Source organism: Ahaetulla prasina, chromosome 1 (genome assembly GCF_028640845.1).
Source record: "Ahaetulla prasina isolate Xishuangbanna chromosome 1, ASM2864084v1, whole genome shotgun sequence".
In the NCBI taxonomy this organism is placed as follows: domain Eukaryota; kingdom Metazoa; phylum Chordata; class Lepidosauria; order Squamata; family Colubridae; genus Ahaetulla; species Ahaetulla prasina.
This window is the reverse complement of record NC_080539.1, coordinates 192280515-192306241: the sequence shown is the minus strand read 5'-3', so window position 1 is coordinate 192306241 and position 25727 is coordinate 192280515. Positions and strand designations below refer to the sequence as shown.

The 25727-nt window shown below is 38.8% G+C and overlaps 1 protein-coding gene across 1 annotated transcript in view; it reads left to right on the top strand.

Moving 5' to 3' along the window:
• The first annotated feature begins 8040 nt into the window (after positions 1-8040).
• Positions 8041-25727, top strand: part of SPAG16 (sperm associated antigen 16) — a 428424-nt gene continuing 410737 nt past the window's right edge. The window contains exons 1-4 of the mRNA XM_058186100.1: positions 8041-8133; positions 20196-20242; positions 22763-22861; positions 23699-23826. Coding sequence (XP_058042083.1) covers positions 8091-8133; positions 20196-20242; positions 22763-22861; positions 23699-23826 — 317 coding nt within the window. The 5' untranslated portion in view covers positions 8041-8090. The remainder of the gene's footprint in view (positions 8134-20195; positions 20243-22762; positions 22862-23698; positions 23827-25727) is intronic.

Genomic DNA, 25727 nt, shown 5'->3' with positions numbered 1-25727 from the left:
CATCGCAATGCTGCCAGCACTCTTTCACTCATATTATTCCAAGGTTCCACCTTATTTTTAAGTTCCAAGATTGCTTTTTCAGTTCTCTCTATTTTGTTTCCCAGATTCAAGTTAGTTTGATTATTCTGAACCTCTTCTATTTTCTTTTCCAAATTCAAATTAACTTGATCAGTTTCTTCCATTCTTTCCTCCAAACAGATCATACTTTTTGAAAAACATTGAGCTGCTACCCCCACTCTTTCAGTCATATCTTTATTCTGAACTTCCAATGTGTTTTTAAGTTCGAATATTTCTTTTTCAATTTTACTAAATTTTTGATCTATTAAACCTTTTATATATTCTTTCATTTCTTCTTTTAACTTATGTATTTGAACTGGCAAAACTTCAACATCCTTAAAAGCACTTAACTTAGTTTGCTTAAAAGCCATTTTTGTTAAACTTTAAACTCTTCAAAAGGAGGAGAAAATCTTCAAATCTTCTCTTAAACACTGTAATTAAATTAATCAAATCATTTAAAATCATTCCTTTGGCTTAGCCTCTTCATGTAACTCCGGCGTTGACAGCTTTAACGAGTACTTCCTCTAACTTTCATTTTCACACCTTGTTACATTTCCTTCCTTCTTCTTAGATCATTCCAACCAAAAAAAAATATTATATAAAATAACTGGGGAGTTAAAAATTGATACTTGCAACTGCCAGTACTCCTAATTTTGCTCTGTCTGTTTATTAATTCATTCCAAGTTTAAAATTGGTAGCAGCTGTGGACGCGGTGTTTTGCTCTGCCTTCTGCAGAGGATCCGGAGCTTCCCCGAGCTTGGGAGGGACCCCTCGCCCTCAAGCCTCCAGTATCATTCCTGGGGCTTTCCGGGGGGCTCTACCTCAGCTCGGTTGCTCATCTCTCCCTCTTCTCCCGGGGGAGAGGTTTCCGAGCTGCCAGACAGTTGATTTGTGCTGTCTGAGTGGCTCTACAGATCGCAGGGCTGGCAGTCTAAAAAAGACTGCCATCAACGACGCGGCGCCACAGGAAGTCTCCCTGCAAGTGTTTTTGAAGGCACTTTTTTAAAGCTGTTGACGATGGGTTGTTCTGATAAGCACAGTGGAGGAGGTGCTTTTCAGCAAGTAGGGCCTTGATCTCTTCATCATTTTCATCAAACCAGTTCTGTGTTTCCTGTGTGAGGGTCCAAGAACATTTAGTGCAGAAGAGTGCACAATATCCTGAAAGCATTCCCAGTCCTTCTCAGCATTTCCCTCTAATTGCAGCTCTGAGAATTGGTTGTCAAGATCTTCTGCTAGTGAAGCTGCTGTGTTGGGGTTCCTCAGTTTACTGACATTGATCTGTTTCATCAAAGCTTTGTTTCCCTGTGGACATCTCTTTGGCTTGATTTGAAAGCTTAATTTGGAGATAATGAGTCTATAATCAGTCCAGCAGTCAGAACTCGGCATGGCCTTGGTCACCCTTACATCTTGTCTGTCTTTCCTCCACATGTTGACATAATCAATAAGATGCCAGTGCTTGGGGCATGGGTGCATCCAGGACATCTTTTTGTGAGTTGGCAGGCGAAAAGTGGTAGTGGTGATGATCAGATCGTGAGCCGCACATGTCTTCAGTAGTAATAGGCCATTGCTGTTACATTTGCCAATTCCCCTTTTTCCAATGCCATCCCAGGCAGAGTAATCAGATCATACTCTCGCGTTGAAATCGCCCAGTAGAATCAGCCTGTTGGTATGCTTCATAGATCAAAGTAGGGCATCGAGATCTTCATACAATTTGTCCTTTACTTCAACTGGATTCATCATTGTGGGTGCGTAGGCGCTGACCAGTGTGGCTTGTTTTTCTCTCAATAGTGGGAGATGCATAATGATAGAATGTTTTGTCCTTTTTGAAAGACAAAACAAAAAATAGATCACTCTCAAACTCGTAACTATACAAAGTTGAAACAAAAAGCAACAAAAAACAAGTGTAACATTTAAGAATACTAATTAACAGTACATTTATGTATCTATGCAAGTTCGTCTAGCTATCTTTCTGTTGATCTTGGGGAGATACAGAAGTATATTAAACATTTCTATACAGTATCTCTGCTCAGAATAAGAAAGGCAAACTATATTATTGATTTTTTAAACTTAACTAGCTAAAACAATATGACCAGATTCGATGAGTTTATTTTCATAGAATTGCAAATATGAACAGGCCACTTTGGCCACATTTTTTTAAAAAATATAATTTTATTAAGGAGTAAATTAAACAAGTAAAATTAATACAACAACATAGTAAAAAATATATTAAAAATATTATTTTTCTTAAAAAATAAAAAAGTACAGAAGAAAAACACAAAAAAGGAAAAAAGGAAAGAATAAACTTTCCTAAATGCTCAAAGTTTAAGAAACAAACAGGATGAACTTGAAATACTAGTACAAGGCAGCAAATATTATATAGTTGCCATTACAGAAACTTATGATGAACATAAAAAGAAAAATGAATGACATTGCTATAGGTGTATATTATAGGTAACTCAACCAAGCAGAGGATATAGATGAACTTTTTGCTAATCAGTTAACCAATTTATGTAGGAAAAACACCAGAGTAGTAATGGGGGACTTTAACTAGCCTGACATTACTAGCAGACAAATTCTACAACAAATGGGAGATCAAACAGATTCCTGACCCACCTAGCTGACTACATTACCCAAAAGGTAGAGGAGGGAACTAGAGGAATACTGGACCTTATTCTTACCAATACAGAAGAAGTGATAGTGTCAACCCCACCACACCGGGGCTGCCATTCCAGGGGGGATGGTAGTGGATGGAGAGCCAGCAGCCCCACATATCCAGGGCCTGGAGAGTCTCATCCCGCCATTCTGACTTCCGCCTGCTGAGTCCCTCTTCGCAGCTGCTTCCGGGACTGCTACCACCGCCATCTTCTCCACCGCTTCCAGGCCCACTGTCGCTGTTCAGCTGAGAGGCGGACAGGAAACAGCCGGTGTTCAAAACATTGCTTTAATGGGGAACCCCACCCCCTCGCCCTAAGGGTGAAGGGGTGGGGTGGCATTATGAGGTGGACAAGGTGTTGGATGCTTGGCGGCATTGCAGCTGCCTCCAGTACCTCATTCTATGGAAGGGGTACCCACTATTGGAAGCGTCTTGGGTCCCTTGCCAAGACGTGACAGCAGACCGAATGGTCACTAGGTTCTACTGAAAGAACCCAGCCAAGTCAGGAGGATGGGATGAGCGGGTTCTGTGATCTACCTTACTATGGCTTTTACCTTCCAGATGGCTTCATGGTATGTGGGCCGCATGTCAGCCCTGTCATGCCGGGGCTGCCATTCTGGCGGGAATGATGGTGGATGGAGAGCCAACAGCCCCACATAACCGGTGCCCAGAGAGCCTCATCCTGCCCTTCTGGCTGCCACCGGCTGAGTCCCTCTTCATGGCTGCTTCCAGGATCACTGCTATCATCTTCTCCACCACTTCCGGGGCTGCTGCTCAGCTGAGAGGGGGACAGAAAACAGCCAGCGTTTGGGCTGCATGGCTGCGCGATGGAAGGGCTTCTGCCCAGGATTGATCAGAGCTTCATAGATATGGGTGCAGAGCATCTGGGGTTGCGAGGCAATTGTGTGGCTGGGGGTGGAGTCGGGGTGTGTTGAACCGGGGTGGTGGTGGAGGCGTGGGGTAGAGCGCGGGAGCCTTTAAAATGGTGGTGGGAGCACAGGGCGGCTAGTGCTGACAATATTTCACTGCAACTTCACTGGGTGATTGTTAGAAAGTGCTGTAGCGCGGAAGGTAAAGACACTACAACAAACTTCACACTGTTGTTTGGTGTTTTCCTTTACCACACTGTTCCAGAACCTGACAGATAGAGGATATTGAAGTTTCAAGAACTTTAGGGGAGAGTGACCATGTCATATTAGAATTCAATATAAAACAGACTCAAGCAACAAAACATAATCAAAGCAGTGTCCTAGACTTTAAAAAAGCTGATTTTAACAAACTCAGAGAGAGCTTGGGATTTCATGGCTGAAAATCTTAAAGGGAAAATCAACTCAAGAAGCTTGGGAAACTCTGAAAAAGAGTTATAAAAGCCCAGTTCAGTTCAAAACCACTGAAAAAAAAGAAAAACCAGCATGGTTACACAAAGAACTCTCATAGCAACTGAGAGAAAAAAGGATAAGTACAAAAAATGGAAAGAAGAAGACATAAGTAAGACAGGATATCAACAAAGAGCTTAAACCTGAAAATATGAAGTTAGGAAAGCTAAGGCTTTGAACAAAGTAAGACTTGCAACAAATGTGAAAAACAATAAAAAAGTTTCTTTCAACACATAAAAAACAAGAAAAAAGTCAAAGAAACAATCAGTACACTAATGGGAGAAGATGGCAATAGAAAGAAAGCAGAACTACTTAATTTTTATTTTGCATCTGTCTTCACATAAAAAGAAAACACAACTCAACTTACCAAAAGCAGAACTGTACATGACAGGTTAGGAATGCAAATTAAAATAGGCAAAAATAAGGTAAGAGAACACTTGTCAGTTCTAGACATATTCAAACAGTCAGATTCATCTAGTCTTGTTGTTGTTAGTTGCGAAGTCATGTCTGACCCATCGCGACCCCATGGACAACGTTCCTCCAGGCCTTCCTATCCTCTACCATCCTCTGGAGTCCATTTAAGCTCACACATATTGCTTCAGTGATTCCATCCAGCTACCTCATTCTCTGTTGTCCCTTTCTTCTTTTGCCCTCAATCTTTCCCAGCATTAGGCTCTTCTCCAGTGAGTCCTTCCTTTCAATTTCATATTCAAGATCTGGACTTCTAAAGAGCAGTCAGGGTTGATCTCCTCTAGGATTGACTTGCAGTCCAAGAGACTTGCAGGAGTCTTCTCCAGCACCAGAAGTTCAGAAGCCTCAATTCTTTGGCATTCGGTCTTTCTTATGGTCCAACTTTCACAGCCATACATTGCAACTGGGAAAACCATCGCCCTGACTATACGTACTTTTGTTGGCAGGGTGATGTCTCTGCTTTTTTAGTACGCTTTCTAGATTTGCCATAGCTTTCCTTCCCAGGAGCAAGTGTCCTTTAATTTCTTGGCTGCAGTCCCATCTGCAATGATCTTGGAGCACATTTCTTCCCCGTCTATCTGCCAGGAATTGAGAGGGACGGATGCCATGATCTTAGTTTTCTTAATGTTGAGTTTCAAACCAACTTTTGCACTGTCCTCCTTCACCCACATCAAGAGGCTTTTTAGTTCCTCTTTGCTTTCTGCCATTAGAGTGGTATCATCTGCATATCTGAGTCTAGTCTAGTCTAGTCTAATGCAGCAAGTTGTCCCATTCCAGTTTTGGTTGGATGGAATTGATGAGATCATGAAAAAGAGAGAGATGAGAATTTATTTGGCACACTGCTTCATGTTCCTTTTCTGTGTCCTGCATAATGTTGATTATTCTCAAAAGGAACAAAATGATGGGTATTTGTCTACAGTGGGACGCGGTGGCTCAGGGCTAGGACGTTGAGCTTGCTGATCGAAAGGTCAGCAGCTCAGCGGTTTGAATCCCTAGTGCTACCGTGTAACGGGGTGAGCTCCCGTTACTTGTCCCAGCTTCTGCCAACCTAGCAGTTTCAAAAGCACGTAAAAATGCAAGTAGAAAAAATAGGTACCAACTTTGGTGGGAAGGTAACAGTGTTCTGTGTGCCTTTGGTGTTGAGTCACGCCGGCCACATGACCACGGAGACGTCTTCGGACAGCGCTGGCTCTTCGGCTTTGAAACGGAGATGAGCACTGCCCCCTAGAGTTGGCAATGACTAGCACGTATGTGGGAGGGGAACCTTTACCTTTACCTTTACCTGTCTACAGTACAAAGTGAAGTCATTTGCAACTATTGTTTAAACATGAGGTTGATTTTAGGAGGTTTTCAAATAGACTGGGCCTGTATAATACTCCTGCCTTGAGCAGGGGGTTAGACTAGAAGAGTTATTACCCTATGTTCTACGAAGAATTGTAGAAACTGTAACTAAAAAAGCTTGTCAAAAAGTATTTTGAATTTCTCTGCACTCATGCAGTTTTCTTGGCAGTGATATGGAAGTGGATTTGATTACTTTATTCAGAGAGGTTTTTTTTTAAATCCTTCATATGTTGTAACTAAATCATCACTTACAGAGCTAGCACAAGTAAAAAAAACTTTACATCTGAATGAACTGCTTGCAAAAATATAAAAATAACCAAATGACAGCAACAATTACATTGTAACAGCTGGATAATTAGATTTATGGATTTTAGAAACAAGCTTTCCTAATTTTAAAAATAATCATTTTTATTTTATACTGCTTATGATGTAATGATATCTGGGTCGCAACCTTTCAATGCAAAGGAAAATGAATGTAGCTGAACAAGCTGCTAAATATTTCCCCTATTACGGCAAAAAAACCCTAACGGATTAAGGGTGAACACTTACGTATTGTATCTGGATGAGCTTTAACCTTTTTTTTTTGTCACAACAGTATACACACACATCATCATAAATAAAAACAACACATCATGAAAGAAATATATATATATAAGTAAAAGTATGCAACAGCTATGTTAATTTGATATAATGAAGGGAACAATAGGACAGGAACCGTAGGCACTTTTGTGCTCTTATGCACACCCCTTATAATCCTTTTAGGAATGGGGTGAGGTCAATAGTAGACAGTTTTTGGTTGAAGATTTTGGGATTTTGAGTAGAGACTATGGAGTCAGGTAATGAGTTCCAAGCGTTAACAACTCTGTTACAGAAGTCATATTTTCTGCAATCAAGTTTGAAGCAGTTGACATTAAGTTTGAATCTATTGTTTGCTCTTGTATTATTGCGATTGAAGCTGAAGTAGTCTTTTATAGGAAGGATATTGCAATAGATGATTTTGTGTGTTAAACACAGGTCATGTCGAAGTCGGCGGAGTTGTAAGTTTTCTAATCCCAGGATTTCAAGTCTGGTGGTATAAGATATTTTGTTGTTTTCGGAGGAGTGAAGAACTCTTCTAGTAAAATATTTCTGGACGCGTTCGATTGTATTAATGTCAGAGATGTGGTATGGGTTCCAGACGGATGAACTGTATTCAAGAATAGGTCTGGCAAATGTTTTGTATGCTCTAGTTAGTAGTGTAGAGTTTTTGGAAAAGAAGCTGCGTAAAATTAGGTTTACAACTCTTAGAGCCTTTTTTGCTATGTAATTGCAGTGGGCTTTGGCATTTAGGTCATTTGATATGAAAACTCCAAGATCTTTGACAGGGTGGGGGTCGTCAGTAAGGTAATGACCATCAAGTTTGTACTTGTTGATAGGGTTCTTTTTTCCACTATGTAAGACTGAGCATTTGCTGGTTGAGATTTGGAGTTGCCAAGTTTTAGACCAATCGGAAACAAAGTCGAGGTCTTCTTGAAGGGTGGAAGTATTGTTAGTGGTATTAAATAGTTTGACATCGTCAGCAAAGAGAACACAATAACTTGAGATAAGGTCACAGAGATCATTTATGTATAGTATGAAGAGCGTTGGTCCAAGAACACTACCTTGGGGAACACCACTTTTGACAGGAACAGGATTTGATGTAGTGTTGCCAATTTTGACCACTTGTTGTCTGTTTGAAAGGAAGGCATTTATCCATTTGTGAAGAGGTTCCGAAATACCTTAGGATTTTAGTTTGAGGAGAAGTTTATCATGTACTACTGATTATATACTACTTATATTATATTATCAGTAGTATATTATATACTACTGATACTATTTGTTTTTTGATGGGAGGGAGCTTCAAACAGAGGAGCAACAGATAAGTGGTCGAGAGCCTCCCTGACAACCGATGGAGAGGTGACCATATCAAACCGATCAAACTCACGTCTCGCCTATAAAACTGACACGCCAATGAAAAGTCTCCCGCGGGGCACTGACCACAGAGGTAGCGAGGATAGAGCGGCGCCGATCTCAGTATCTCGTCAATCATCCCATTAACGGAAGTTCGCGCCAGCCTCGCTAGCCTGACAGCGCGAATCCCCGCAAAGGACGGCCGGGCGGTTTCCAGGGGCAACCCAAGAAAGCGTCGGGGCGGAGTTGCTGTCGGAGACAACATGGAGGAACCGACGACCGCGGAAGGCACCTTCTGCTTGCAGCGTATCCTTCGCTTTTTTCTTCGCCCGCCCTGGAGGGGTCGGGGATGGTGCGGTGTCTCAGAAGGTTTGGAGAAGACTTGGGTCCCCAAATCGCGCTCTTTGCCCTGAAAAATCTGACAAGACTCGAGTTGTTAGATCCTTCTAGTTAGAAGGACAAAGCCTTGGGCTCCGTCATTACACTTGTACGCCAGTTTATGTGTATGTGCATCCCACTGAACATAGTGGGATTCTGAATCGATATCTAGTTGGATTATGCTATTTGTATCTTGAAACAATATACTTCTCTAAAGTGGTAAAAAAAAGGGTAATATTCAAATATCTTACATATTAAAGATTATTTAAACAAAAGGAAAATATGATCTTGCTTGCATTAAATGAACATCTTTTAAAATGTAACAATATAAATACTTTGGCCTCAATACATGAATCTGGCATATTTTTAAAAATTACTCTTCAATACAAGTTTGCGTTTATTGGTGAATTTATAATTTGTGTAGGTCTATAAATGATATTACAATATCGTTTTACAATAGTCTATCATATCATTACAATAGCAGAGTTTCTCCTGTCTCTGTATTTCTATTTCATGTGAAAAATTATAATTAGTTTTCTTTAGTTTTAGTTTAATTTTCTTTCTATGACAAATGAGTTTCTTTTTGGAATGAACATCCAAGGTAGTTTATATAGTTACAGAGCTGTATAAATCTGACAAATGAGATTTTTTTTTAAATTTACCAACTTCAACCAAACCTGTAAAACTATATCCATTCCCTGTAAACCTTGTTGAAAGTGAATAGGCAGAATGCACTGTTTTCCATTTTCCCTCACATTTCCCACATTGCTTTTTTATGCAAAAGTGAGAGGGTATAGTTGTTCCTATGACAACTGTTAAAGGCATTTTACATCGTGCAGTGTACTACGATGCAGGTTTACTTTTTTCCTCCTGCTGCTTTGATGAAGCAATGGAAAGTGTAAAAGAGTTCCACTGAAGTTTCAGGCATTTCCTTTGGGTAAAGTTGCCATGTATGATAAGGCAGAAGAATGCAGCTTTACTTTTTCTGCATTAGTTTGTTATTCAAATTGCAAAGTCTGTTTCTTGGGAAATCGCCCAGAACATTAATTCTTTAAGGAGTGGGTAGGCGACCCATGTGGCTCTTTCACCCCTCTGCTGCAGCAGCTCCCTGTGGCCCTGTCGCAGCACAGGGATGAAAGAGCTGTCGCCCTGTCATGATGGCAATGGGCGGAGCCTTAGTGCAGGAGCATCCCTGTACTTGCCTTTGTGCAGCAACAGGATTCCGCCTTTGTCGTGGAATTTGCTATTGCCACCAGCAAAGAGGACTGGGAGAACGATGGGGCGGATCTTGTGCGGTGGGGGCCATCCCTCAAGACTGGCCTTCCTCCTCCCTCAACAGGGCCAAGAGAAAGAAGGTGGTGGTGTAGGGAAGCACTCCCCTCCCGTATCCAAGTGCTGAGCACAAAAGCCCAGCAGGAAGGGGGTGACTGGCCCGGAAGAAGCGCCCCCATTGGTGAGTTGGACAGTGGAGAGGCCAGGCCAGGCCTAGCTCTCTAAGCTGGACACTCTTTGGCACCTCCAGACGCGAGCTGCCACCTTTGATATGCACCATGCCTTTGAGGAAACTGGGCAGTTGTTGTGACCCAGTTCCTGGACCCGGACTCCTGGACTCGGATGATTTAGAAAGTGAGGGAGAAGATCTGGCAAGCCCTGCTTCTCTTGGGCCCTCTCCCTCCCTGGCACCCACTCAAAGGGAAGAGGAGGGGCCGGCAAGGCCTGATTCTCTGGAGCCTTCTTCTGATTTGGCAACGCCCCAAGAATAGTTTTGGAGTGATGTAAGACTGCGCAGACGTGACTGGTGCGCGCAGCAGAGGAAGCGTTGGGACAAAACCAAGGAATGATGGTCATGCAGTGACATCTGCAGAGACTATAAATAGGAGGCGGGACTTCCTGGTTTTTTGTCTTGGACAAAGCAATGAATTTGCGCGGGCAAACTGTATCAATGGAGGGAAGAATATATTCGTGAGTAATTCTGGCCTTATCTATAATTTCCTCGTTATCTCCAGAGACTTGGCAGGCCCGTGGGTAGACGTGGCCAGGACATTTATCTATGTAAATAAAGTAGAAGAGAAGGCCTTTGACTGACTCTTTGTTGGGAGTATTGGGGGAGGGAAACAGAACAGCAGTGATGGCTGGGGCCTGGGGGGAGGAGGCAGCAGATGCGTCAGGGCTGCTCCCCCCTCTTCAGCAAGCCACGCCTGGTGAGTGCAGAGAGTTGCGGGCTGAGCGCCAGAGGGACAGAAGGCATGCTCTGACGTTGCTCCAATATACATTTCCAGCGCACACTCCTCTGTCCCAAAGTGGGATTGAGTGAGGGGAAGGGGAAAGGAGTAGGGAGCAGGGGGAAGGGTAAGAGGGTTTCTAGGAGGAGAAACCCAGCTGCCTTTCCTTCTGGTGTGGGGCACAGGAGAGACACTCTGCAAAATGTGTGCTTAAATTTCCAGCTGGTACAAAGTCCTAATTATTAAAGATGGGGATGAGGAAAAGATGCTGTTCCTTTCCTAAGGACCAAGGGAAAGTGGAAAAAAAATAGCTGTGTGTGTGTGTGTAAATAACAGCCCGGGATACCTTCAGCCAGAAACAACAACTGCTGTTATTTATGCTGAGAGCTTCTAAGCTACACAGCATTCTTTAACAAATACTAACAATAACGAACCATAATATACATGATTAAAGAAATGAAGGTGAAATCAGAGGAGGGATGAAGGAAGGTAGAAATGAAGGAAAGTTGAAATCAGAGGAGAAGGAAGGAAGGAAAGAAGGAAGGGAAAGGAAGGAAGGAATAAAGATGTGATGGCTCTCCAGAGGCTACTGTACTACACTCCCATCATTATTCAGGTTAAATTTCCATTTTGGCACTCTCATTATTTTCTGATCTAGATACAATTTTTTTGCATTTATTCTGTTCTCAGCACTCTGAAAACTATTTGGAAATAAAAAGAAATATATCAAGTGTCTACTATTCAGGGAAAGGAATAGTTGGAGTTATGAATATGTATACTACTAAAATTCTTGTCATCATCTTTAATTGGGAGAAATGGTCTATCACATGGCAATAATTTTTTTAACCAAGATACCTCAAATGGCCTAAGTTACAGAATCTGTCCAAAACCTGGGACCCATGGCTCCCAAATGAAATTTGGAAAAGTTGTGGCACTTCAGTCCTAGTGGCTGCTGCTCTGTTGCTGGACTGCTCTTTCAGTCACATAATCTTCATTTTCAATGTTCGGTGAAAGTTTCCCAGCCAGTCTCAAAAACACCTGCTCTCCCCCCACCCAACAGTAGACACCTGCCTGCTGGAAAGGGAAGGAAAGGGGAGAAAGGAAGGAAAATAGGGAGGAAGGAACCCTTGTATAAACTTCCTGGTACATGCCACTGTCCTGTGCACTCCAATGACGTGTAATGTCCCCCCCCCCATGTGGCACCTCTTGCATGCCCCTATACACCAAATATCCAAGATAGCGGTGACCAGATAGGGTTTTGAGGCTGTTGCTCTGACTCCCACCACACTCTACCAACCCACCGCATCCCCCCTTCGTGATCCGAAACTCAATTGCTTGACAATTGACAGTGATTGACACCAGCTCCGTGAGTAGTACCTGAATCATACCTGATTCCCCAAATCACCAAGAAAGCACCGTGAGGATCCCCTTAAGCACAGCAAAGGCTCTGTGAGGTTTCCCTGGATCGCTTTGAATGCTCCGCGTTGAGAAGGCTCTGTTAGAGGAATTCCCTGAAGTACCAGGAGAGGGATCCCCCAAAGCACTGAAAAGGCTCAGTGAGTATTTATTTATTTATTTTATCACACAGTATATATAAGCATAAGCATGAAATAATTATACAATATATAAGCATATATATGAGTATGAGTATGTAATAACTATATTAATTGGATATAACGAAAAGAAACAATAGGACAGGAACGGTAGGCACGTTTGTGCTCTTATGCACAAACCTCTTAGGAATGGGGTGAGGTCAATGATAGACAGTTTTTGGCTGAAGCTTTGGGGATTTTGGGAAGAGACCACAGAGTCAGGTAGTGTATTCCAAGCATTAACAACTCTGTTACTGAAGTCATATTTTCTGCAATCAAGATTGGAGCGGTTAACATTAAGCTTAAATCTATTGTGTGCTCATGTATTGTTGCAATTGAAGCTGAAGTAGTCTTCGACAGGAAGGACATTGTAATAGACGATTCTATGAGTTAAACTCAGGTCATGTCGAAGGTGGCATAGTTCTAAATTTTCTAAACCCAGGATTTCAAGTCTGGTGGCATAAGGTATTTTGTTGTATTCAGAGGAGTGGAGAACACTTCTTGTAAAATATTTCTGGACACGTTCAATTGTATTGATGTCAGAAATGTGGTATGGGTTCCAAACAGTCAAGCTGTATTCAAGAATTGGTCTAGCAAATGTTTTATATGCTCTGGTTAGTAGTGTAGTGTTTTTGGAGAAGCTACGCAAGATTAGGTTTACAACTCTTAAGGCCTTTTTTGCGATGGATTCAGGGAATCAGCCTTCTCTGAGGATTCCTCTCAGAGAAGGCTGATTCCCTGAAATGTAGCAAAGGCTCCATGAGAGGGATTCCCCGTAAGAGGGATTCCTCGTGAGAGGGATTCTCTGTGAGAGGGATTACCCATGAGAGAGATTCTCCCATGAGAGGGATTCCACGAAGCGCTGAGAAGGCTCCGTGAGGATTCCCTCCAGAGAAGGCTCTTTGAAGATTCCCCAAAACGTTATGATAGGGATTCTCTGAAGAGCCTGCTCATTTAAGAATTTGATCCTCCTTGATTCTCCTTAGCTCTGACACCATGGGGATTTTGATTACCTTAAAACGCTCCTTCACACTCCCACATAAATTTAAACTGCCACCAAAATTTCCTCCACCATTTTAAACTGGATTTGATTTGAATCTACCACCATTTTAAAAATCCTCCCACTAGAAGACTGCAACACAACACAAAGGACAGCATCAAAAAATCACACCACAAGGGACATCAGTAACTACATATAGAACTACAACAATACCTATATAAGGAAGTAAAAGTCAATTACTGCAAAACCCTTTCTAATCTCCAAAACCATGTCATTCTACTTTACTTCATTAAGCAATGATTAAATAATGGAAGTTCTAAAATTATTAAATAATAGAAGTTCTAATATTATTGATCCATTAATTAATTGATTAGCACTGTTTAATTAATTGATTGTCTAGCTGATTATTCAATTGTCTAGTTAATCATTAACAATTAATTGATTAGTTTTACATTATTTACTCATCTGTTACTGAATAAGTTACTGAATAGAGAGCATATTTACTGATTTATTACTGATTACTGTTAATGTTTAATTAATTAGAGTGACATTGTTTGCTGACCTTTTATTAATTGATTAATTACTTTGAATAGAGCATATATTACATCTATTAATTAGTTTTATTGATCATTGATTAGTTTTATTGATCAGAGTCACAAATCTACTATGCTAAGAAAAAACAACCAAACAACCAAGCAAACAACCAAACAAAAAGATAGATATCTCTACTAATGGTTCAATTAAATAAATAAAGAAATCTCTACCCTTCTCAGTCTGTGCTGCACCATCCCTCACTCACATAATACCTCTTGTATATCCTCATCCTCAACATGCACTCCTCTGGTGTTCCTTTCCTGACCCATGCAGAACCTCTTGGGAACTCACACACACTGTTCCCAACCTATGCTACCCTTTCACACTGTCTATGACCTGCACAGCACCTCTCATACTGTCAGCTCTGCCTGGCTCAGCTTGATAGGCCTCACAGGCATTCTGCCATCAAAAAAAGAAGTGGGAGAATGAAAGGGGAAGAAGGGAAAGGTTAAAAGGGCAATAAAGCTTTGTATGATAGGAAATTGGGAGGGGAGAATGACAGTGATAAGGACCAGAGCAGCCAAATCCTGTTTATACTAGCATCCTATGGCCAGGCAGCCTGAGAAATATGCAGGTTGTCCCCCAATATCTCAAATTCTCAAAACATCTTGGCAAGTTCCAGTTGGCTGGAAATGGACTGGTCACAGGAGAAGGGATGGGCTGGGGGCAAACTATACCTTATTTTTGTATCCAACAATGGTGGTAATTTCAGAGCTGGCTTGACTACTGCAACAAGGACTCTTAGTAAAAGAACCCTTTGCTTTAACCAAATGGAGTTGAAGGCTTTTCTTTCTTTCCAGATTGCTACAGGTCTGACATGACCAATGTGACCTTGTAAATTTTTCTTGATTCGTGTCACCCTCAGGCACTCTTCTTGACCCAAGCTGACTCATTCCACACAGCACCTCTTGCATACCTCAGTAAACCTTGATCTTTGCTGCCCTTGCCTCCACAACCCTCCCTGACTTACTTGAAATCTGGCACAGACCCACAAACTTTTTCCAACTCATGTGGCACCTCTTGTGCACTCCCACATACATTGTAACCTGCAGCCCCCTGCATTCTTACTCTTTCCTCCACCCAGCAGCAACAACTTATCTGTCTGTTGTCTTTGGATTTGCAATTTCCTGCTGGCTTCCCCATTGCTTTCTCTCAATAAGTTCCCACAAATGAAGTCTGCAGGAATTCTAAGGAGAGAGGGAGGGGGATAAATTGAGAAAAGGAGGAAGGGAAGAAAGGGAGAGGGGGAAGGTGATAGGAAGAAAGATAGGAAGTAAGGAATTGAAGGAAGAGAAGGAGGCAGGAAAGGAAGAAAAGATGATGGAGTGAGGGAGGAAGGGAAGGAATTATGAAGAAAATCTTAATTTTTTAAAAAAAAAATATTTTTATTTCTTATACACATGTTGTAAATGTACATTCTCTTATCCATAATTGGTCAAACATATACATATTTGCTCAATTAACTTTGGGCCCGTTTCTGTTGGTTCTTCCATAATGAAAACTAAATCATCCACAAATGCTTGTATATTATATTCTTTTTTAATTCTCATTCCTTTTATTTCTTTATCTTGTCTTATTTTTCTGTTTAAAATTTCTAGGGTCAAAATAAATAATAATGGAGATAATGGACATCCTTGTCTAGTTCCTTTTCCAATGTCTACTTTCTCTGTCATTTCACCATTTATGCCGATTGGTCTTTATATATAGTCTTAACCATATTAATGACTCTATCCCCAAAGTCCATCTTTTGTAATTGTATAGTCACAAATTGCCAATTCACATTATCAAATGCTTTCTGCGCATCTAAAAATAACAATGCCATTTGTTTCTCAGGATGTGCTTCATAATATTCCAATGTATCCAATATAATTTGTATATTGTCTCCAATTTGTCTTTTAGGCAAAAAACTATTTTGGTCTAAAAGTATGAGTTCATTTAACACCCTTTTCAATTTTTCCGCCATAATTGATGCAAATATTTTATAACCTTATAGTCTATAATTCTATATTTGTTGTAAATCTGTTTTTTTCTTTTGGTGTAAGTGTTATATATGCCTCCTTCCATGAGTTCAGAACCTTGGCTTCTCTTAATGAATCATTAAATAACATTGTATTGCTTAGTACATCTTGCAACTTTTTATACAATTCTGCTGGTAGTCCATCTGGTCTCAGGGTTTTTCCATTCTTCTGCTTTTTAATTCCCTCTATCAATTCCATAATTGGTATTCTTTCTTCTAATGCTTTTTTGAATTTTTCTGGTATTTTAGGAATCATTGCTTTTTCCAAATATTGTTCTATTTTTCCTTCCAATATCTGCTCTTGTTGATATAATTCCTTATAATATTCCTCAATTTTTTTCTTTTCCTCATTTCAGTAACATATCTTTCCATCTTGATCTAATAATTGACTTACCAATTTCCTTTCCTTCTTCATTTTATACGCTAGCCATCTTCCTGGTTTATTTGCATTTTCAAAGAAACTTTGCTTTGTTTTCTTTATTTTCCTTGCCAGGTCTTCATTCTCTATTAAATTCAATTTATGTTTTTTCAAGTCCATTAGGTTTTTAATTTTTTTATCTTGTGGGGTTTTTTTGCAAATCTTTCTTTAATTTCTTATATTCCTCCTCCAACTTCTTTTGAGTTTGTCTATTCTATTTATTTCTTTTTCCTGTATAAGTCATTGCCAACCCCCTTATATATGCTTTACTGGTGTCCCATACGTTTTGCAATGATATATCTTCTTTTCTATTTTCTTTTTTTAAAAAGTCAATTCTTTTTCCATATATTGTATAAAGTCTTTCTCATTTAATAAGCTTTCATTTAATGTCCATCTCATTTTTTTTCTCTGTCCTTTCCATGTCATCATTATTGGATTGTGGTCTGCCCATATATTTACTTCTATATGAATCTTATGTATCTTGGATATTAAATCTGTTGACTTCCTCATTATATCTATTCTTGACCATGACATATGCCTATTTGAATAAAATGTGTATTGCTTCTCCTTTAGATTTCTTTTTCTCCAAGCATCTTGTAAACTTAGTTCATCTACCATTGTACAAAATGCTTTCAGAAGTGTCTTCCTTGGTTTTTTATTCACTTTTGTAGAGTTATATAGTCTAACTCATTATCAACAATCGTATTAAAGTCTCCTGTTATACAGTTATCTTCATATTCATATTCTAATATTTTCCTGTGTAATTTTGCATAAATTCTTGATTTTCATTTGGGTGAAACAAGTAATATTTTTTTGTGATTCATTACAATTTCTACCATTAATACTCTTCCTTCCTCATCCTCAAATATTTGTTTGGATTGAATTGTCTGTTTGATGTAAAATACTACTCCTCTTTTGCTTTGACAAGCTGGTGCTATATACAATTACCCTAGTTTTATTTGCTCCAAAAAAAATTTATGTTGCTTTCTAATATGAACTTCTTGTAAACATATAATTTCTAATTTTGGCTTCTCTAATTTATTAAATGTTATTCTTCTTTGTATTGCTGAATTTAGTCCATTTATATTCAAATATATTATTTTAATTTCTTATTCCATTTCTTATTTATTTGTTTTGTCGATCTAGACGTTCTTATCTCCCTTTGTTCTTTAACTTCTTTCACTCTTGCTCCTTCTCTTATCGCTCTCTCTTCTTGTTCTTTAGTTGTCTCCCTTGGCTGTTCTTTTTTTTCCTCCTGTCATTCATCCCCTCTTTCATCTCTCAATCTTTCTTCCTCTTGGAAACCTATGTGTTGTTCATAAAATAACTCTGTTTTCTCTATTGTATCTAATCTGTATCTTTGTTCTTGCTAATTCACCAGTATTCCTTCTGGAATCAACCATCTAAAATTTATTCCTCTTTTTACCAAGCATTTTGTGAGAAATTGATATTTTTTTCTCAGATCTCTCATTCTTCTTGGGATTTGTTTCAGTGACACTATTTCTCTCTCTTTGTGCTTTATCGTCACATTTCTCACCAATTGCAATATCTTTGCTCTCAGTGTTTTCTTAGTAAATCTGACGTGAATTTCTCTAGGCAGGTTATTTCTCATTGTGTATGTTATGTGCACTCTGTATATCTCATTAAACCCATTTACTATCCTTTCTTTACTTTCTTCCATTGCTTCTGATAGTATCTCTGCAATTTTCTCTGCTAAATTTTCTCCCTTTTCTTCTTCAATATTTTGGAATCTTAAATAATAATCAGCTTTATCCATTTCCAAGGTTATGATTGTTTTTCCTGATTTTTATTTTTAATTTTTATTTTATTTTATTTTTGTCACAACAGTATACACAAACAATTGTCATAGATAAAACAACATACCTTGAAGAAAATATATATATATATAAGTAAAAAATATGCATCAACTATATCAATTTGATATAATGAAGGGAACAATAGGACAGGAACGGTAGGCACTTTTGTGCTCTTATGCATGCCCCTTATAGCCCTCTTAGGAATGGGGTGAGGTCAATAGTAGACAGTTTTTGGTTGAAGATTTTGGGATTTTGAGTAGAGACTATGAAGTCAGGTAATGAGTTCCAAGCATTAACAACTCTGTTACAGAAGTCATATTTTCTGCAATCAAGTTTGAAGCGGTTGACATTTAGCTTGAATCTATTTTTTGCTCTTGTAATATTGCGATTGAAGCTGAAGTAGTTTTTTATAGGAAGAATATTGCAATAGATGATTTTGTGTGTTAAACACAGGTCATGTCGAAGTCGACGGAGTTGTAAGTTTTCTAATCCCAGGATTTCAAGTCTGTTGGTATAAGGTATTTTGTTGTTTTCGGAGGAGTGAAGAACTCTTCTAGTAAAATATTTCTGGACTCTTTCTATTGTATTGCCTTATGCATGGTCACTCCCGCCCTCGTCACTTCTCGCCTGGACTACTGTAATGCTCTCTACATGGGGCTCCCCTTGAGACTTCAGTTAGTTCAGAATGCAGCCGCGCGGGTGATAGAGGGAGCCACTCGTGGCTCCCATATAACACCGATCCTGCGTAGGCTGCACTGGCTACCTGTGGTTTTCCGAGTGCACTTCAAGGTGTTGGTTACCACCTTTAAAGCGCTCCATGGCATAGGACCGGGATATCTTCGGGACCGCCTTCTGTTACCACATGCCTCCCACCGGCCGGTACGCTCTCATAGAGAGGGCCTCCTCAGGGTGCCATCAGCCAAACAGTGCAGGCTGGCGACTCCCAGGGGGAGAGCCTTCTCTGTGGGGGCACCTACCCTCTGGAATGAGCTTCCCCCAGGACTTCGACAACTTCCAGACCTCCGGACCTTTCGCCGCGAGCTTAAAACATATCTATTCTTTCGAGCAGGACTGGCTTAAATAGGGTTTTAATATGGATTTTATTGGGGTTTATTTTATATTTTGTATTGTATTTTAAATTTAGGCTATTGGAATAAGTTTTTTATATATTGTTTTTATTGAAATGTATCATTTTTATTTATCTGCCTGTTCACCGCCCTGAGTCCTTCGGGAGAAGGGCGGTATACAAATTAAATTATTATTATTATTATTATTATTATTATTATTATTATTATTATTATTATTATTATTATTATTATTATTATTATTATTATTATTATTATTATTATTATTATTATTGTATTAGTGTCAGAGATGTGGTATGGGTTCCAGACGGATGAGCTGTATTCAAGAATAGGTCTGGCAAATGTTTTGTATGCTCTAGTTAGTAGTGTAGAGTTTTTAGAAAAGAAGCTGCGTAAAATTAGGTTTACAACTCTTAGGGCCTTTTTTGCTATGTAGTTGCAGTGGGCTTTGGCATTAAGGTCATTTGATATGAGAACTCCAAGATCTTTGACAGGGTGGGGGTGATCAGTTAGGTAATGTCCATCAAGTTTGTACTTGATGTTAAGGTTCTTTTTTCCAATATGTAAGACTGAGAATTTGCTGGTTGAGATTTGGAGTTGCCAAGTTTTAGACCAATCGGAAATTAAGTCGAGGTCTTCTTGAAGGGTAGAAGTATTATTAGAGGTATTAAATAGTTTGACATCGTCAGCAAAGAGAACACAATAACTTGAGATGAGGTCGCAGAGATCATTTATGTATAGTTGTAAGTCAATAATCCATCTCTTCAACTTTTTTCTCCATTGCTTCTGTTTTTTCTTCCACTTGTTGCAATCGTCGTTCATTTTCCCCTATCATCTCTTTAACTTCTTTCAATTCTGCTTCCATTTTTTCCATTCTCCCATCTACTTTGTCTAGTCTTGTCTTAAGATTTTCATATAAAATCTTAAGATGAGATCTACCGTAATTCAGCATTTCTGGAGAAGATTTAAAATTTAAATGTTTGAAAAAATAAAGTTAAAACTGATTAGTTTATGTTCATAAATTAGGGTTAGGATTTATTTTATTTTATTTTATTTAGTTATTAAATTTCTTTGCCACCCATCTCCCAGAATGAGCAGCTAAATTAATTTTAGTATCAGTAGTCAAATATTTATACAAAATGAATACATTGCCCCAAAATAGCACTCTGTATGCATATCAGGTATAATATTAAATTATGTCATAACCAATATAATTTCATATTATAGACTTAACTAAACATGCAGAGGTTACAATAACTGAAAGTTCTGAAGATGACTATCAATATGAAGAGGTAAGAACTTAAAGTAGCACTTTATGCATATGAAGTTCCAATTCATTCTCTGATCTTGCTATCCGATCTTGATAAATTAATAGTAGATGGGTCTCCCTCTCCATATAAAATTAGTATTATGAAGTTGGAATTTATTTTCTGATCTAATTAGAAATGGCTTTTTAAAACTTTTTTTTAATGAATATGAACAATTTAGTAATTTCAACCTTATAAACAGGAGGATAAGAAATGAAAAAAACATCAGCCGGTATAACTGCTATTAAAATGTTATTATTGGCAATACTTTTATTTTTTAATAAAATATAATAGTAAATTTTTGAGAAATTTTAATTTGTGGCAAAAGATTATTAATTTGCTTATATGTGAAGTTAAGCTAATGAGAATTCAAGAATGCTAAATGCAAGCTGGAAATTTTGTCAATTCACCACCTTGGTGAATCCTATTACCAAGCCACATTATTAAAATGAATATTTTAGTATCACTATCTAAATTAGAATTGCTCAATTCTGAAACTGGAGCAGTTTAATATGAATGGACAAGGAAAATAGACCATTTCACTAATGGAAAAACTAATTCAGGAATAACATTAGGAAAAGCATGAGCCATGAGGTCTTCCTGTTAGAATAGTAATTAGGCATAAGAATTTTGATTAGATGCATTAGATTTCACAGCCTAGGACCAATATAAAATGGACAGGATTATTTCTTTTTACAGAATTCCATTTTTCCCCCACAGCAATTTGGCCTTCATAATGAAAGTCAAGCACTCAGTTTCAGTGTCTACAAATTAAAAACTTTCAAAGTTGGAATAAATAAGAATTTTTCAGTGCTTGCTCAAGAGAAAGCTATTATTAATATGCCAATAATAAAATATTAATTTATTAAATTATATGACAAGAAAGACATGTTCAAGGGTAAATCTAATTTTATCAAATTAATGGGAAAACACTAGGAAGAAATTTCTCAATCTGTTAAAAATCAATAAAAATGTATTCAACGAAGAAAATAATGATACGTAAGCCAGAAAAATACGATTCTTTGTGGTATTTTACTTTAGCACGTTTGAATCATATTTACTCAACTGCAAAATGCAAATGCTGAGAATATCAAGCTTGCAGAGCTATTACGGAGTTGTTCATATACAAACAGTTGCTGGGTAGCTATTATGGATGCAGTTTCTGATATAGCATAGAAAAATCCAATTTCAACCTGTATGATAATTATTTTAATAGATTCTAAAAGAACTCAAGCCTTCTCAAAAATATGTTGATCATGATTTTTTTTAAAAAAGTCAAGGTTGACAGGTCAAAAGGTGAGATTCATTTGTTTTGAGCTTTGAACCAAAAAGGCTCCCTTCAAAATGCTTAATTAGAATATTCTAAATTGGCTGTGTTTCATATGAAATGGAAAAAACTCAAGTGGCCCTTTTTTCCTATATGAAATAGTGTTTTTCATGTTCGAATTCAAGGAGTTTTCTTTTAAATAGTTTATGATTGGGAATATTAGGAACTCAAAACATTGGGAATGCCTGCTCTTTTTTCCCCCATCCTTAGGCCACAAATAGTGGGAAAGTATTGCATAGTCATTATTGCTTGCCATCCAAACTTCAGACAACTTGGTCAGGATTTTTTCTTTTTAAAACAGCATGCAGCCTAAAATCTGTCAGAAAGAACATATCCCCCAAAAAAGTAACATTGACTTTAACAAGCAGCTTAAATCCTCAACATCAGTAAAAGCATTCACAAACAACAGACTCCAAAACTCATTAAATAAATAAAAATATATGAACTTCACATGTTATAGTAAACAGGCAGGTGGTACTAGTAGTTTAAGTTTTTTGGGATCACTTAAATTATGTCTTGCTGCAAAAAAAATCCCAATAGCAGAGTTAATTTTTTTAATACCAAAAATACTGAAACAAACTTAATGATCTTATGGGAAAGGAAAAATTGTTTACAAGAGTGAAAATACGTTTGGAATGTTTGGTGGCATCACATTTTTATTGTTTTATTTATTAGAATTTCACCCATCTCCCCTTCAAGGTGACTCTCTTTCCCTTCTTTGCTATTTGCATTAAAACTTAAAACAAACTTCTTTCTTATTGACAGTTCAATTCCAGGGTTGGCATAATTTTTGAAATCTGTTAGAGGTCTGAAGTTTCACTGGGCTTTTTTTCTGGCAAGTTTTGGCTATTCACTGTCTTTTCAGTGACAAAAACAGGCTGCACAGGTCGCCAAACACAAACATCATCTCTTCTACATAACTAAACCCTAAATGCAATCTTCCCTGTTTAGAAATTGCTTTCCTGGATTCCAGACAAAGAATTTTTCCTTCTATTTATATCTTATTTGAGCGACATGATAGAGCCTGAAGCTGAATTCTAACATGCACAGAATGGTACCTTCTCTGTGTGAGCCCTGTTTTAGCTCTTTATAAAAGAGTTTGTAATGCTTAATGCTGAAACATTTCTGCTCTTCTCAGTGAGCCTATTAATTTTAGATCTATTTATAATTTGACTTAGATTCCAGCAGATGAAGATTTTAGTCTACAGGAAGGCGATGAAGATCTGGCAAAAGCTTTACACACAATGCACGAACAGTCTATTGATGCCCAAATTATGGTAAATATCTTAGATATCATAATGTATGCTATCTTAATTTGCATGAGTTCATAATAAATAAAGTAGTAAAATAATTTAATATGAAAGTTTTTTAAAAAATTGATTTAAGAAAACAATCAATTAGCATCAGTTCAACTATTAGACTGGGTCACATTGCCTAAGACATTAGCATATGGATATTTGATATTACCCCCTTTTTTCTTCAGATGTCTGAATTTCTCAGGGATGTCCATAACAAAAATTAATATACATCAATGAAGTGTAGTATTAGATTTGTATTCATCAGACAAACACAGACACTTCCTCCATACTCTTACACAAGATCTATTCTGTCCCCTACAAGGTAATCAAAACAGTAGGGCTACTATAATTGGGCTGCTAACATTGTGATGGTAGGAAAAAAAGCTATTTAATCTAATTCTTTGCTGTCTTCTACAGTAGCTGTTCCCAGACTTGTAGGGCAGCATCATATAGGAGAAGAGTCAAAGGAATAAAAAGTGATCCTACTAGAAGGTGAAGAAAGATGGAGAACAATATTTAAAATATTCATATCATAGTATCCAAAATAATTCTGACGTTTGGCTACTCTTGGACAAAGTTAACTTCCAGATTATTGCACATAGTTGTTAATCACAATTCATTGAGCTAGATTCATGACTACTGTTTCTTTATGAAATTAGTCTAAAAAGCTGCATGATAAGAAATAAACTATCATTAGTGTATAAATATATCTGGAATGTACAAAAAAGTAGTCTTTGATTTTAAAAAAATATTTTCCTGGAACAAATTATGAGGCAGATGGTGTTTCTAAAATGTCTCCTGAATTTTTCTTTCTAGGCTCAACGGCCAGGCCACATCACTAAACAGCCTTTGTCTGAAACACCTGAAATTGTAGATGACTTTCTTTGTAATTTTTTAATCAGAATGGGAATGAACAGGACCTTAGACTGCTTTCAGACTGAATGGTAAATCTTAATTAAATAGGGGATCTTGTATTTCAAATTACTGTTCTTTTTTGAAACTTGGAATATTGCTTTTTGTTTTTGTTTCTATGATTTCATATTGGGGATATTTTTCTGCTTGCAAGTTTTAAGTAGGCCATTAATTAGAATATCAATATTTTAAAATGTCAAGTCAATAAAAAATCTTTTTAAAGGTCAAACCATCATCCTCACTGCTTAAAGTTTCTTCCGTATCCTAAAATGGATTGTTAATCTGGACTGTAAAGTCTAAAATAGTGTTAAGATAACTCTGTTCATCCATAGGTTTATGCAATGGAAAACTGAAAACTGGAACTAATAAAAGTGCTGCTTAATCTGAAGATTCTCTAAATTGCAGCACCAATCTAATCAGTTTTAGCAGCAAAAACAGCCAGCTGTAATTGCGGGGATGTGAGACATATGTACACTGTGCCTGTACACTGTGCTTGCCAAAGGGGAAGAAGAGTGGGTAGTTTTCCATTGTGGGTGAAGACAGCAGCCAGGCATGGGTTGTACTCGTCTGTTCAGATTGAAGGACTGAGCCTGTCATAGTTGTGAAATCCCACCCCTGTTGCTAGGGGCCTCCAGCTTTTGACTCAGTCCTTCAGACTGGACGGACGTGTGGGACTGGTTCTCTGGCTTTCAATCACTGTTCTACTGACCTTTGGATCTTAGGACTTTAGACTGTCTTTCCTCTTCGGATTGTGAGTGACAGGGCTGATTCCACTCCTTGGTGGATCATGCCTTTCCCCTGCAGCCAGCTTTGGCTTGCCCACAAAAGGGGTTTCCCAGCTCCCTGTATTTTTGTTACTTGTTATCAATTCCCTCCGTTGAACAAGCAGTGTGGAGCTTAGTGCTCCTGTGGGGAGCTGGGTCTTTGGATCATATGGAGCTTTGCGCTCCCAGCGGCCAGAGGAAGTTGCGTGGAGCTTTGCGCTTCCCTGTGGACTGGTCGGGCGACCATTTAATCTTCCAACTGACAGCTGCCACCCAACGCTTGATTTGACGAGTAAAGTTTCGCACTCCAGTTTTCGCTGGCCTGCATTGCTCGGTGACAGCCCTTTAAGCTTCTTATCCTCCCAGGCTTCGCAGCTGCAGGCTCAGGAGTTTCGTGCTGTACCCTTTCTCCTTCTGGCAGTTGGCGGCCATTAAGAGGAGCTTTGCACTCCTGATTTTTGCCATCTGTTAGCAGCCAACATTTTGAGTCTGCTGGCCTACAGGCTTCAGCCTGAGCCTTTATTGGGATTGCTATCTTTATTGGTCACCGAGTGAGCCGGCGTGCTCTGGACTGGTCCAGTTTGTCCACCTGCCTAGTGGTCCCTTAGGAACTTGGCGATTGCAGCTGCATCACCATTGGCGGCAATTTTGACCACTTGCCTTTGAGCAGCCATTTTATGCTGCTGCTTGGCTAATGTACAGGGCCCCTTGAGCGGCCATTTTGTGCACCGTGGTGCAGATTGACAGTACGTTGACAGACTCCATTGGTCTTGGCAGCCTTGTGATACCCATTCTTTTTCCACATTTTCCAAAAACATCAGCAGTCCGCCTGACAATGCCTAAAGTTTTAGCTAAGACAAAGCATGGCCAGAAGGTCAGGGCAAATGAACAATCAATCTTAGGTCCAAGGGACACTGTTCCCGGACCCTCTCAGGCCTACAGCATGGGGCAAGGCCTCAGGCAGCAAGGACTCATGTCCTCGCTACAAGTCTAACAGTCACAGTACAGCATCTTTGAAAAATGAGAGGCGCAGAGACAAAGTCTTGAAAAAAAATTGTGACAAGGGCAGTAGTTGTCTGCCTTTAGCCACAGCGTCCATGGAGGGAGTCTGTCCACCTGGCACGGAGCTACCTCTGGAGCGGTGTTCTGTGATGACCCCGGACCAGGTG